This window comes from Cryptotermes secundus, unplaced genomic scaffold, assembly GCF_002891405.2.
Source record: "Cryptotermes secundus unplaced genomic scaffold, Csec_1.0 scaffold519, whole genome shotgun sequence".
Classification (NCBI taxonomy): domain Eukaryota; kingdom Metazoa; phylum Arthropoda; class Insecta; order Blattodea; family Kalotermitidae; genus Cryptotermes; species Cryptotermes secundus.
In genome coordinates this window covers 1,058,871-1,074,162 of record NW_019720169.1, presented here as the reverse complement: position 1 = coordinate 1,074,162, position 15,292 = coordinate 1,058,871, and the positions used below count along the sequence as shown (strand labels likewise).

The following is a 15,292-nucleotide window of genomic DNA, read 5'->3' as shown; positions in this document are numbered from 1 at the left end:
GGGGGGGGGGGGGGCTGCAGGTTACAGATTTCTGCGCAGGACAATTCTGAGTCTCGAGTATAGAACTCACAAGAATTATTAGCATAAGCCTCAAACAAGCCCGCCTTCATGCTGTTCCTCTCACAGGAGCAGGAGGGACACAAAGCCAGAAGAACTCTTCCGTCAATACCAGGTCATTTCCCTAACAATGAACAGAATTAACACCAAACACCGAGTTCAATAATGACTTCCTGCAAGTAGTTCATGAAATAATGACCCCCCAATGACGTCCATAAAATTATATATGGCATGCTATTGTATTACACCAAATTTATAGCAATTACATCGCCTTTAGTGGACTGAGTAATGGTCAGTATAAATTAATTAAGATGAAAAGTTCGGTTTAAACTGGTAACAGGTGAAGTAGTCCATAAGCATGAACATTACGTGGAAATCACGTGACACTATGCAGAGATCAGTGCTAAAAGTCCATGGTTTTGCTGCTTCAAGTCCGCTTTCTCCATAGAATATAAAGCTTGGAGAGATTCAACATCGTCATAATGAACACAGAAATCCTCAGAACATCTGCCAGGATTCGAACACGGAATATTAAGTCTGTCATTCCTGACTGATCTATCAATTAGTTTAGTGCTCTACCAATTTAACACGAAGCTTCATAAGCTCAATTAGCAGAGTAATGAATACAGAAATCCTCAGGGCACATGCCAAGAATCGAACATGGAACGTTGCGTCAGTCAACTCATGATTGACCTACTATCAGCTCTGCTTGTTACCGTCTTCGTGCTAGCTTCTTGCTTTGCATATTTTTCGACCATGAAGATGGAGGTGACAAGTTCATCCGAAATGTAGGTTGACTATCAACGGACTACGCGGAGTTACATCCCGGAATGTATGGCTCTTCGACCCACCGGTTCGTTTAATGCTTCACTTTGCACAGCAAGTTCAAATAGGCTGTAAAGTACATCACGACCCTACAAACGTTGTAAAGGTCCGAGTATCATCACTTCCCAGCACTAAAATCGGAAAAGGAGATAACTTAAAGTCCGTTAACACATGGAAATGTGTTGCACTGTTGTATTTCAGAGCGCGGCACCAATAAGGTTTGGTAAAGCTATCCCTGTAACAGGCTGTGGAGGCCCATAGGGTTGTGAGACGTCGAGGCTCCAACATTTTCCAGACAATCGGCTTAAAGATGGCGGTGAGGTTGTCAGTCTTACGCGCCAAGCTATCCCTGTAACAGACCGTGGAGGCCCATAGGGTTGTGAGACGTCGAGGCTCCAACATTTTCCAGACAATCGGCTTAAAGATGGCGGTGAGGTTGTCAGTCTTACGCGCCAAGCTATCCCTGTAACAGACCGTGGAGGCCCATAGGGTTGTGAGACGTCGAGGCTCCAACATTTTCCAGACAATCGGCTTAAAGATGGCGGTGAGGTTGTCAGTCTTACGCGCCAAGCTATCCCTGTAACAGACCGTGGAGGCCCATAGGGTTGTGAGACGTCGAGGCTCCAACATTTTCCAGACAATCGGCTTAAAGATGGCGGTGAGGTTGTCAGTCTTACGCGCCAAGCTATCCCTGTAACAGACCGTGGAGGCCCATAGGGTTGTGAGACGTCGAGGCTCCAACATTTTCCAGACAATCGGCTTAAAGATGGCGGTGAGGTTGTCAGTCTTACGCGCCAAGCTATCCCTGTAACAGACCGTGGAGGCCCATAGGGTTGTGAGACGTCGAGGCTCCAACATTTTCCAGACAATCGGCTTAAAGATGGCGGTGAGGTTGTCAGTCTTACGCGCCAAGCTATCCCTGTAACAGACCGTGGAGGCCCATAGGGTTGTGAGACGTCGAGGCTCCCACATTTTCTAGACATAGATGGCGGTGAGGTCAGTGTTACACACAAAGTTATCCCGATTACCTCATCGGGAATTGAACGCGGCACCAATAATTGAAACAAAAGCCGAAATATTCAATTACATGAAGGCAGAGACATAGTTTACCTACCGTAACATGATAAATTCAGGCAAATACATTCTGATCTGAGTGCAATGGCATGACGAATACGAAATGCGTAATGATACGTGACGCGTGTTACAAGTAACCAACAGCACACATGAATCAGAGATTAAACTGGGGGAATACACGAACCGTTTTCCAGTCTCCTATCCCCAATAAACACTAAGATTAAAATATAGAAAATTATAATTTTTGCCGTTGTTTTCAATTGGTACAACACTTTGTGTCTAACCCAAATGGCAGAATATACAGATTGCGGTTATGTGAGAAAAAGATGCTGAGAATATTTGGGCCTAAAATGAAGGAATTAAGAAGTTATTATTATTATTATTCACTTCAGTAAATTAAAACTTACACGTTAAGTGCGGCCTTCAGCGGCATAATAATCATAGGGCCATAACGGTAGAATTGAGAGGGAAGGACGTGCCCTATAGCCCTCTGACAGTCAGTCCACAGGTCGACAGTACAGCTCAGCTGAGAGGCACCTCCACAGTCGCCTTCAACACCATCCAAAGAGGTATCATGAACTGCAGCTAAGGAAATACAGTGTGGTGTTAGCCTACCGATCTCCTCCCTAGGGCTAGAGCAACGCTGTGACCATTTGGCACCCATGTATCAGAAGCATGCATTTAAATACCTCCCACTGCGTAATCAATGTATACTGAGCCCACTACCGAAGGGAATTTCCTGTAGCTGGCAGCTATCGAAACTTCTTAAATTAACGCCCGTCCCGCTACCTTTCCTACCCAAGAGCGTTAACACTTTTGTAAACATCGGTTATTCTGTTCAAAATCTGAAGGGAAACACACACATACACATCTCACATATCTCAAACAAAAGACAAAAAGACTCCGTGGCTGGAGGCCGCAAGCGAACTATACCGACCGAGCGACCGCTGCTTGTCGGCGAAGTTAGTGCCAACTTTAGTGGACAGAGGGTGTCAAGTGGTCAGCGCAACGAATCCCCACGGCCGTTAATTTCGGTTTTCTAGACCTGAGCCGCTATTTCCTTGAAATAGCTCCTCAATTATCCTCACGGGGCTGAGTGGACCCCGTTCCAGACCCACTACTTCTATGAATATCTGGTAGCGCCGGAAATCGAATCCGGGACCTGTGGATCTGTAGCCAGGAACTCTGACCACTAGACCACAGAGGCGGTCGCGTAACGATCTTAATTCTTTAAAAAAAGAATGAAATGCTTAAAATTATATAACTTGGTGATTTATTTACACAAAATGTGCCTGCAGACTTCCAGTACTGGAGAGACGCAGGACACAAGCGTAGGTACCGCTACTACTTCTTATCATCTTTCAGCATACAAAACGTTGCATACAGAATCCCTTTACGGCCTGCTGTCATGTCAGGCTAGAACGGATCTCCAGTTTTAGCCATCAGATCAGGGCCCAAAGCAATATTTAGGGCGACCAACGTACTTCCCCAGTTCCTATAAAAATTATATTAACAAAAATTACATTTTTTTATTCGTACTTACTTAATGAGCTGGGCCCTTCTTGAGGAAAAACCAGATCTTGGGCTACTCAAGAATTTCCCAGCATTTTATGGATCCCGAAGGTTCATTACCGTGTTCACAAGAGCCCTCCACTGGTCCCTATCCTGAGCCAGATCAATTCAATCCATATCATCCCATCTTATCTAAGATCCACTTTAATATTGTCCACCAACCTACGCCTTGGTCTTCCCGTGGTCTCTTTCTTTCTGGCTTTCCCACCAATACCCTATATGCAGTCCTCTTCTCCCCCATTCGTGCTACATACCCTGCCCATCTCATCATCCTTGACTTAATCATTCTAATTATACTTGGAGAAGAGCACAAGTTATGAAGCTCCTCATTATGCAGTTCTCTCCAACCTCCTGTCACTTCAACCCTCTTCGGTCGAAATATTCTCCTCAACACCCTGTTCTCAAACGCCCTCAGTCCATGGATCTCCCTTTTTTTTTTATTGTTAGTGGGGTGGGACTAAGTCCCTTGTACTGCGGCCACTTCTGACCTATTGTACCAGCCGCAGATGATAGGTGAGGGTGATTGTGGAGCAATTGGTGGAATGAAGATTGGCAGGGAAAACCGAAGTACTGGGAGAAAACCTGCCACAGCGCCACTTTTTCCACCACAAATCCCACTTGACCAGTCCCGGGATCGAACCCCGGCCACCGCGGTGGGATGTACCTCCCTTAATGTCAGAAACCAAGTTTCACATCCATACAGAAGTTTTTTTAATCATCGTATAAAAATTCAGGAACCGATGTGACACTTTCACCTGTCAACAAAAAAGGGGAATCAAGTGCGAGAGAAATTTGCTTCATCTATACATACGCGTACGCCATCCATTTGCTTGAAACAGTGCTCCAGTTTCGTCACCATACAGCAATCAAATGGCTACCACAAACCTCAATACCCCCTACACACTGAAAACCTTTGTACCGTTTTCAATACAGTCTAGTTCAGGTGGCGCCTCACCTGGCACATACCGCAGAATACGCTGTACCTTGTGATCATGAAAACCTTCACACTCGGCAGTTCGAATGCGCCGGACCGTGAGCATGTTCACTTTTCAAAAGGACACACAATCTTAATTTCTCCTCAACGTTCAAATATTTAAACAAAGACTATGGAACTAACTCCACGGAGCTGGGCTCTTCTCGAGATGCCGCCAGTTGCGCAGCTATTCATAAATTTCCCACCATTTTATGGAACCCGAAGGTTCATTACCGTGTTCACAAAAGTCATCCGCTGGTCCACATCCTAAGTTAGATCAATCCAGTCCATACCACCTTATCCTTTCTACGATTCATTTTAATATTATCCTCCCACATATCTCTGGGTCTTCCTAGTGGTCTATTTCCTTCTGGTTTTCACACCAAAATCCAATATGCATTCCTCTTCTCCCCACGCATGCTACATACCCAGCGCATCTCATCCTTGATCATATTTCACTGCCTCAGACTCCAGACTCCCCCAACCTGGAGTACCATGTCCCCGTATTTATATCCCTCAGGAACAGAGTGGCCCGGTTATACCCCCAGGCACTGGGTTCCCTTTTCGTCTCCTCCTACGACTCGCAGGGCAATGGTGGAGGTATTCGACCCTACCTCCAATGGAACTCGACTGACTCTGCTTATAACACTAAGGCACGAACCACACAGAAAACATCATTTCCACTGTTATAGCCTCAAAACAACTCGATTGTTGTTTGCGTATTCGTTGTCGTGGGAACGTGTTCAACGAGCCGTTGCCTAGAATCTGCTCTGGTATATTTGCCCATCTCGCAGTCGTTGCATAGCAACAGCTACTCACGCTACAATACATAATCTTAAGCTATCCACCAAGCTGAACGGCGACAACAGAAACTTCTTTACACCTACAGCAAGCTATAAACTTCGTGAAAAACTTTGCCAGTTGCGATTACATTTTACGGCCGCATCCAAATTACACCTGACTCACTGTCCTATAAAGACTGCGAGTGGATACAACTGAATTTTAAATTATTCTTGAAAACTTTGCGATCCCCCACCCCGCGGAATCGCGACCCACCGTCTGAAATACTATGCTCGAGGTCATTAGGGGAGATCATATACAAACGTGGATCTGTAGGCAAACGCCGGCAGATGACTAAGGGAAGTATGGACCGCAATCCCCCCATCAATCATTACAATCGCCTCTTCGATGATGAGAAATGAGTGGATACCTTTCACTCTTGCCTTAATGAAACATATTTAATAATGCCGATAACAATGAATCAGCAAGAATATAAACCCAAAGAACATAACACCTGCGTTTTCTCTTCACTTCTAGTGGTAAGCCCAACTATTTGTTTAATCAGCAAGGTGCAGGTGATCTGTTTCACGATGCAGCCGTGCGCACGCGCGTGTGTACCTCACGTGACAAACTGTAAACACCAAAAGCCCACAGCGAAACAAGCAAATGACTCCTCTAGGAACGGATAAGGAAATCAGTTAGGAAATTCCTTGCCTTAGGACTCCATGGCACGGACAAATATTATTGTTATTATTATTATTATTATTATTATTATTATATTACAGAGTACTCATCTGCGTTCTTTGCAATTTATGAAGCTCACTTGCGGCCAGTTTATAAAACGTTAGTTCAGCAAAACATAAAAATGTACTGGATAAAACGGGAAAAAAATCATATCCCATATCGAATTACAACCAAATCTGTGACACATTTATGACTTCATGAAAATTATCGTTTCAATTTTGCCTCTGGTTCTGTATGGGTGTGAAACTTGGTCTCTGACATTAAGGGAGGAACACAGACTGAGGGTGTTTGAGAACAGGGTGTTGAGGAGAATATTTGGACCGAAGGGAGATGAAGTGACGGGAGGTTGGAGAAAACTGCACAATGAGGAGCTTCATAACTTGTCCTCTTCTCCAAGTATAATTAGAATGATCAAGTCAAGGAGAATGAGGTGGACAGGTAATGTAGCATGAATGGAGGAGAAGAGGAAAGCGTATTTGATATTGGTGGGAAAGCCAGAAGGAAAGAGACCACAGGGAAGACCAAGGCGTAGGTGTTTGGACGATATTAGAATGGATCTTAGAGAGACAGGATTGGATGGTATGGATTGGATTGATCTGGCTCAGGATAGGGACTAGTGGAAGGCTCTTGTGAACACATTAATGAACCCCTTACTTACTTACTTACTTACTTACTTACTCACTCATGGAACTGAGCCCTTCTTGAGAAGCCAAATCTGCAGCTACTCAAGAATTTCCCAGCAGTTTATGAAAGCCGAAGGTTCATTACCATGTTCACAAGAGCCCTCCACTGGTCCCTATCCTGAGTCAGATCAATCCAATGCATACCATCCAATCCTGTCTCTCTAAGATCCATTCTAATATTGTCCACCCACCTACGCCTTGGTCTTCCGTGGTCTCTTTCCTTCTGGCTTTCCCCCTAATATCCAATATGCATTCCTTTTGTCCCCCATTCGTGCTACATGTCCTGCCCACCTCATCCTCTTTGACTTGATAATTCTAATTATACTTGGAGAAGAGTACAGGTTATGAAATTAATGAATCCCTAGGTTACATAAAACACGGAGAATTTTTGTTATCAGTTGAGCGACTAACAGCTTCCCTTGGAATCAGCTGGCTCTTTAGTTATACCAGTTTCATATGTTTTACATATGTCGAATAAGAAATGACAACAGATGAACGGTGAAGAGGCTGAGGCCTGTCATTTGTTTGGTGGGACTTACGAGACCAATCACGGCATTCTCTGCAGGACAAGATTCGAACCGGAGACACTCAGAGTGACAAATCCATGATACTCCGTCAGGAGTAACTACGAGGAAGTGAAACGATTACCTCGTGCGCTTGCGGTCGTCAGAAGGGAAACGGTTTGATGCTCGCCTACAGCAATGTCTTGTAGCACGTCGAAGAAATAAACAGTAACTTAATGAGAAACTGGGCTCATATCGGCCACATTCAATACGCTATGGCCTGACAACTTCTGGGATCAGGGGTACCTAAAATGCGCGTACTCACATGAATCTGTAATACAGCTTGCGTCCGATACCTTGAAAATATTCATTTAACACTACAGAATAATAAATGTCTGCATTAAAATTTCATCACGAACAAACAATTTTACGTTTCGCATGACGATAAGGGCACGCGTCTGGTTGAGGCACTACGCTACAAGCCGCAAGGTCGCGGCTTCGATTCCCGATGAGGTCATTGGATTTTTCAATTGATTTCATCCTTTCAACGCATTATGACCCTGGGGTCGACTCAGCCTCTAAGAGAAATGAATACCAGGACGTGGATAAGTAAGCACCTGAAGATGGCATTATTATGCCGAAACATGTAGTGCGAGGGAGAGAAGGAGATAAATGAGTGTATGCACTGCAAGACGGATTAAATAAATCATGAATACCAGGAATCTTGCTAGGGATAAAGTGCGGCCGCCATGTAAGGCTCACAACATCACCGTCATCTGTGAGCCGAGTGTCTAGAAAATGTGGGAGCCTCGACGTCTCACAACCCTATGGGGCCTCCATGGTCTGTTACAGGGATAGCTTTACCTCTTTACCTTTACACGAGATGATTTAAAGTAAACTAAAATACATGCCCGACAGGCAAGGTGAGTCGCTGCTATCAGATGAGGAAAGTGCCCAACGCAAGGTCTGCTTTCCTTACAGCAACCCAACTACCAGGACGGAAATCATTAAAGCAAGGAAGCAAGCGTGAACTGGTACACTGAATATGCAAATTGTAGACATTATCACAGTAGTGCATGCTTTTTTTAATGCTAGTGGGGTGGGACTAAGTCCCTTGTACTACGGTCACTTCTGGCCTATTGCACCAGCCCCAGATGATAGGTGAGGGTGATTGTGGAGCAATTATGGAATGAAGATTGGCAGGGGAAACCAAAGTACTCGGAGAAAACTTGCCCCGGCGCCACTTTGTCCACCACAAATCCCACTTCACCAGACCCGGGACTGAACCCAGGCCGCCGCCGTGGGAAGCCAGCGACTAACCGCTTGAGCTCTGGCGGGGCCTGGTCTATTCTTAGTTCTGATAAGTGACGCTCACAATTTCGACAATTCTTCGTTGACCTTCATAATACACAAGCTGCAGACAATACAGATGTGGGTAACAAAATGGAAATACACAAAGAAAACAAAGTCAAACTGACTTCACAGAGTTGAGCCCTTCTTGAGGAGCCGCCAAATCTGCAGCTACTCGAGAATTTCCCAGGATTTTATAGAACCCGAGGGTTCATTACCGTGTTCATAAAAGCCCTCCACTGGTACCTATTCTGAGCCAGATCAATCCAGTCCATACCACCCCAGCCTATGTAAGATCCATTTTAATATTATCCACACAGCTACGTCTTGGTCTTCTTAGTGGTCCCTTTCCATCTGGCTTTCCCACCAATATCCTACATGCATTCCTCTTCTCCCCCATTCGTGCTACATGCCCTCCCTATCGCATCGTCCTTGACTTTCTCATTCTAATTATACGTGGAGAAGAGTACAAGTTATGAACGGGGTCCACTCAGCCTCGTGGGGATAACTGAGGAGCTATTTCAAGGAAAAAGCGGCTCCGGTCTAGAAAACCGAAATTAACGGCCGTGGGGATCCGTTGCGCTGACCACGCGACACTCTCTATCCGCTAAAGTTGGCAATAACTTCGCCGGCAAGCGGCGGTCGCTCGGTCGGTGTAGTTCGCTTGCGGACTACAGGCCACGGAGTTTCTTTTTTGTTTTTTTAATGAAACATTATTTTCCAAAGCGTTACAAGTTCTGGATATTGACATGTGTCTATGCGATTCCATTACTCCGAGTATATTTACATACTACATACCTTGTGTTCAGGGAAACGCGTTAACGCTGGACAATTTGTCGTTATGGTAACATGAATTTGCGTAGTTTCAGAGTTCTTATCTCACTGTTATATGGCTTTAAATATATAGAGGGATATTAGAATGTTCAGAAGCGTGTTTCGTTTTATAAAGTCGCAGAACACATTCGGAAACGTTCCAAGTAAGTCACAAATTCCTGTACTTATTTTGTTGGATTTCGGATTCTCACAGCAGTGAATAAAGAGTTCTGCTTTCTAGTGCATACCGCTGCGTATTCCGGCGAAAAAACCAACATTTCGGAGGAACATATCGGCTACATCGAGGTGTAATCCAAGCAAGAAATGATCTCGTCCTGGTTTCTTGCTTGGCTTACTCTTCAGCCCTGAGGACGGAGGCGGTATATTCCCCCGAAATGTCGACTTTCACCGGACTACACGACGTTGTATTCCAGAAGATAGAACTTTTCTCCAGGCATACAGTTTTGTACAATGTGTTGCGCCGTTGTTTTAATATTAAAATGTTCGATATGAGCTCCGAATTCTACTTTGAGCAGATGGGGACCGACATGATGTTAGACAATCTCGCACTGCTGCCGTTTCTCGCGATCTAAGAGACGACACGTGCAGAGTAGGGATGCGTAAGCCTCTGCATTATGCTTTAGTTTACGCATTTCGTGCAAACGCACGTTAAACAGGAACTTCACGCAATAAGTCACACACCTATCCTCACTTCCGGGTCTCCATTTACACTCTATAATCCTCTTAATAGGAAGCGCCTAGTCTGGATAATGACTCATATCATAATGCAGAACAAAGAAGACAAACTCTAGTGCCTTTGAAGATTTCCTGGGATTACGATAACACGTTGTACATGGATCAAACAAAGCAAAGGCAGTCACCATTTCGCTTCCTTTGGAACTTGACTGTCTGCTTTTGACAGAAGACCGTCTATATCCAGTAGCTGGCTTCTATGATCTAGACCCCTTCGCACTGTGTGGCTTCAATTATACAGGATGAACAGAAATTATCTGTACAATTTCCAAAAACAATTTTTTCTGTAACGTGATTCTCATGCTGTTTCTGCGTCATGGTGCCTGTGCTGAATGTGTTTTACGTTTGTTGATGCGGTGGAAGAAGATGAAAAGAAGTTAATGGGCGTAAGGAACTGGAAGAGAGCAGCGCAGGATAGAGAGGAATGGAGGGGCTTGATAAGGAAGGCCAAGGCCCGACATCGGGCTGTTGCGCCATAGAAGAAGAAGAAGAAGAAGAAGAGGAGAAGAGGAAGAAGAAGAAGAAGAAGAAGAGGAGGAGGAAGAAGAAGAGGAAGGAGAAGAAGAGGAGGAAGGAGAAGAAGAGGAAAAAGAGGAAGAAGAGGAAGGAGAAGAAGAGGAAGAAGAAGAATAAGAAGAAAAGGGAGGAGGAGAAGAAGACGAAGAAAAGGAAGGAGGAGGAGGAGAAGGAGGAGGAAAAGGAGGAGGAGGAAAAGGAGAAGGAGGAGGACGAGGAGGAGAAGAAGAAGAAGAAGAAAGCATCATGATCTTCCCTCACAGATGACACAAAATTCGCTTCTAAAAACTGATAGTTGTGATTCAAGTTCTAAAGGAAATCTGTGCTGTATAATGTAATTCTGTCGAACTAGTCTTTACCATGAGTCAATTACTGCACCAGTTCACAAGAAGGGGGATAAAACTGACATATCGTTCGATATGACTATCAACTTCATATCAAATTTTATACAATATCTTCGTCTCAAGGTTAAGCCCATATATAGAAGAAATTATTGCGATCATCGGTGTAGGTTTCGACGGAACAGATCAACTACCGATCAGATCGTTTGCATTTGGCAGATACCGGACAAAAAATAACTATAACACTATCGCTACTTCCATACTTTACAAAATCGCGCTTTTTTTTTCCCATCTAGCAGTGTCTTCACTGGTAGTTGCCTGGTAACGGCTTCTAATAACAGCCACACCTCTGCTTCCGGGCTCAAGTCCTCTCTGAACGGCGGTTGTCGTGAAATAAGACCTCGTCGCGTATTCTTGCGATGTCACTTTATTACTCAACGACGTAACTACAATTCAACGTAACTATAACAAAGAATATTCATATGCAGTGTTTTATACACAAGACGTTCCCTTGCAACGAACCTTCAATGAAGGTTATTCAATTACCGGAGTAACGTCGTTACTGCCCGGTAAATAACATACAACAACTGGTAGAGCAAACACTAACAAGTCATGGATCATTAGTCAAGGAATTAAAGGGGAAAGATGTCTCAATTCCTCACAGCGGCTCCCTTCCAACTGCCTCGGTTACGACTAACTGGGTCCCAGGCTGGCGGCCATTTCACACCAACCTCTAGTCATCTCTTCACAGGCTGCCATTCAACTTTCCTTCAGACTCCCGTACAGAACTGACTTGACTGCCCCAGCTGTATTCCTTATAACTCCCTGGCATGGCCCGTGCACACAACGTCGTTCATTCTCGTACGGTAACTGTTTCTGCGGAAAAGTGTTTCCCGAGCCGTTCCCTAGCACCGCCTGTATATTACTGCTTATTAAGAATCTGCCGCCTAACAGTGGATGTCCTTCCGTTGTCTGTTTCGTGTCCATTGCCTAGAAACGAATGTTGTTTTCGAGCCATTCATTTGCCATGGCTGTTTCTCTGGCTCCGCAATTCTTATGAGTAATTATGTGAAATAGCTTTCATTCAATGACATAATAACAAGAACAATCTGAATTTGTTACAGACACTTCAACCCAATGCCAGAAGGAAAGCAACAAATCACAAATATAAGAACAGTCCCTGACATGAAGACATTCGTTCAGCAACGATGGATGATGAAGAGGAATTCTCAACTTATATCTGGACTGTACTGCATCTTTTCTCTCTGCTGCCTTCTGCCAATTTCAGCAAATCCAGTCTCAGATTCATCTTCGCCTGTCACACGGCATTCTAAAGTGATTAGCCCAAAACTTATGAATCAACATATAATCAGTACATCTGCTGGTACATTTGAAGAAATTGGCGAACAAAGAGTCAACTGCAACTGTTTAGAGAAAGTTCCTAAGGCACTTACAGCACAGATAGAACACACCGTGACAGAAAGTGATCAAAATGAAGCAGAGAGTCTGACAAACGTCATATTGTCAAAAATACCCATCCGCATCAGAAATCTTGTCAAACAAAGTAACCAAGGGTCCGGCTCTTCAAAGGAGTCGACTAATAAGTTTAACTACAGCAGCAAGAGAGACTTTGCACATTCAGTAAGTGAAATAAGTGCAGATCACACAATCTTCTGTAACAAACAAGGGCTTCAGCAAATGGAATATTTCAAATTAAATAATCAAATACCATGGGCCAATCAAGATTATGAAGAAACTTATGCCCCAGGTTTCCAGTACACAAATCTGAGACTTCCATACAATCAGAGGACGGAAAGCAGTATCACAAACAAGTATTACACAGGCTCATCTCAAGAAGACGGGAACAGAATTTCAGACGCATACTTAAAGACGCGTTACAACGTTCGAAACCGATTCAGGTTGCACCTCCCCAGAGTTGTTGTTCTCTCCCTCGTCAAACCTACCACCACAAATCTGATTTGGCAGGCACTTTCAGTGAACAGTAACACACAACAGGACTCACTAGCAATGTCAGAAGTGAACACTGGAAATGAGTTGGAGCCAATACAAGAAGTGAAGAAGAATGTCTTTACATCTCGTGGCTGGGGAGCTCAAGGAATGCCTTTCAATGTTCTGTACATGTACACACGGCAGCATAAAAAGCCAGTACCAACATCTGAAGTGGCAAGGGCTGAACGACTGGTGGCACCTGCACCTCTCCAGGACTTCCCAACTACCAGTCCAGACCGCCAGGTCGTACGGAATGCTCTCAGCAGTACCGTCACAACAGGGAGCAATGGAGGGGTAGGAGGGGGTGGAGGAGGAGGAAAATCACCACTTTCACCTCGTTGGTACTATTCCATCATCCCTCACTTCCATGCAACATATGGCTGGGGGCGAAATGGAAAGTAGGCAGCTCACAGTGCATTAATTCCAGCATAACATTTCCTGAAGAGTGTTTTTTAATATTAAAAACAATACAGTGACGTTTAAAACTCCGAAGACCTGGAGGATGTGGTAAATGTCATATCTTTACTTACTGTCTTACTCACTTGTTTTCTGAATTTCATGACACTACAGCATATTAGTCTCTAACAGCACCAGTTCATATTGCTGCATACTGTATCAGCTACATATCATTATAAAACACATTTCTTGACCCTGAATTTGAGGTGTGGCACAATGATTGAGAAAATAAATGCCATATTTACACAAAAAAATACCCAAAAGCTATTGAAGAAGAGTTCAAGAATGATCACACAACTAACTACAAAATAATTATGTGTGGAATATATTCTAACATTTCATCCTTTGAAACATAAAAGTATTAGGAAAACCTGAATGTTATAACATAATATTTGTATTCCAAGACACATTAAAAAGTTCTGTAATTACTATCTTATTTCAGCCTTACTTACATTCTGACAGACTCTACAGCTGGTATACGAATATACTAAGGTCTGATGATGGCCCATATCTGACCGAAACATGTTACAACAAGGAATGCATGTATAAGTTTCATGACATTGTAAAGTATTTACCAAGCACTTTTAGTGAATTAAATATATTTTTAGTATATCTTATACTCATATAAGGTTACTGTTGCATTATATACGGTATACTTATGATCTAAAACAAATACTAAGGGACTGTAAAGTACAATTATTGTGGCACACACTAGTATGCTTAATTTCACAACAAATATGATCCTAACAATTTCATATTTAAGGTTCCTAAACATAAAACTGTATGTAATTTTCTCAAAATATAAACAAATGCGGTATCTTGTAAGAAAAAAAGTAATATAAGTGTTAATGTATATTGGCTGAAGTGTGAATGCACTCTAACAAAACAGGAAAATGACAGAGACATATTTGACCTACAATTATTCTAATTTTAACATGGTGTTTAGATTTATAAAATATTTTCCATGTTCATTTGAAATTAAATATAATATTCACTAAAAAATAAAAACGTACTTAGGAAATTAATAATGCTATAAAATTGGAAGTTCATTACTAGTGAAAATATCAGCTCTACAAACAGTCAGCTGCAGACATAATCACATTCTCAACTCTTTAATGAATAGTTGTTACTATATTTACTGCCTACTTTAACACAAAGAAAAAAATACGTTTTGCACATACAGTGTATTTATATGTTTCAAGTTATTCTCAGAATAAATGGTGACTCATCTCCATTAGTCAGTCTAATACCATCTGGAAACCTATCAAACATTTAAAAAACCCAAGACACAGATACATCCTATAAGAAACTAAATGGCTCCGCAAACAATGTGGGCAAGAAGTGATGAAGATAAAGCAGCTGTGTTCGCTGAATATCTTGCTACAGTTTTTACACCATATGATAATACTGATAAAGAAACAGAAAGACAAATATCTGAAAATATCAGCATTATACCAGAAATAAAATTTTTTACAGTTAAAGAAGTGCAAAACGAAATAGCACTTCTAAATTCAAGAAAACCACCTGGCACTGATGAAGTGACTTAAATAACGTTAAAAGAAATGTCAAGACAAGGGTTAGTACTTCTCACATATATATTTAATGCTATTCTCAAACACAAATACTGGCCAAATCAGCTAAAAACAGCAGAAATAATCCTGATCCCCAAACCAGGCAAAAATCCTAATAGTGTGTCATCCTATCATCCTGTAAGTTTATTACCCATCATATCTAAGCTCCTCGAAAGACTTCTCTTAAAAATAATAATGTCTGACCCAAATACAGAAGAATGGATACCATCACATCAATTTGGTTTTAGAGGAAACCACTCCACTGTACAGC

The 15,292-nt window shown here is 42.8% G+C and overlaps 2 protein-coding genes across 6 annotated transcripts in view; one reads left to right on the top strand and one right to left on the bottom strand.

Moving 5' to 3' along the window:
- The window catches only part of LOC111867486, a 73,429-nt gene extending 58,210 nt beyond the window's left edge, over positions 1-15,219 (top strand). For all 3 annotated transcript variants that reach the window (XM_023857429.2, XM_033752744.1, XM_023857422.2), the window contains exon 2: positions 12,109-15,219. In XM_023857429.2, coding sequence (XP_023713197.1) covers positions 12,122-13,396 — 1,275 coding nt within the window. In that variant the 5' untranslated portion in view covers positions 12,109-12,121 and the 3' untranslated portion in view covers positions 13,397-15,219. The remainder of the gene's footprint in view (positions 1-12,108) is intronic.
- LOC111867476 (RNA-binding protein 42) overlaps positions 1-15,292 on the bottom strand; it is a 64,639-nt gene that overhangs the window by 34,705 nt on the left and 14,642 nt on the right. For 2 of the 3 annotated variants that reach the window (XR_002843357.2, XM_023857397.2), the window contains exon 6: positions 2,364-2,541. The exons of the other annotated variant lie outside the window; for it this stretch is intronic. Coding sequence is in view for 1 of the 2 variants with exons in the window: in XM_023857397.2 (XP_023713165.1) it covers positions 2,364-2,541 (178 nt within the window). In the remaining variant the exon portion in view is untranslated. The remainder of the gene's footprint in view (positions 1-2,363; positions 2,542-15,292) is intronic. 3 annotated transcript variants of the gene reach the window in all.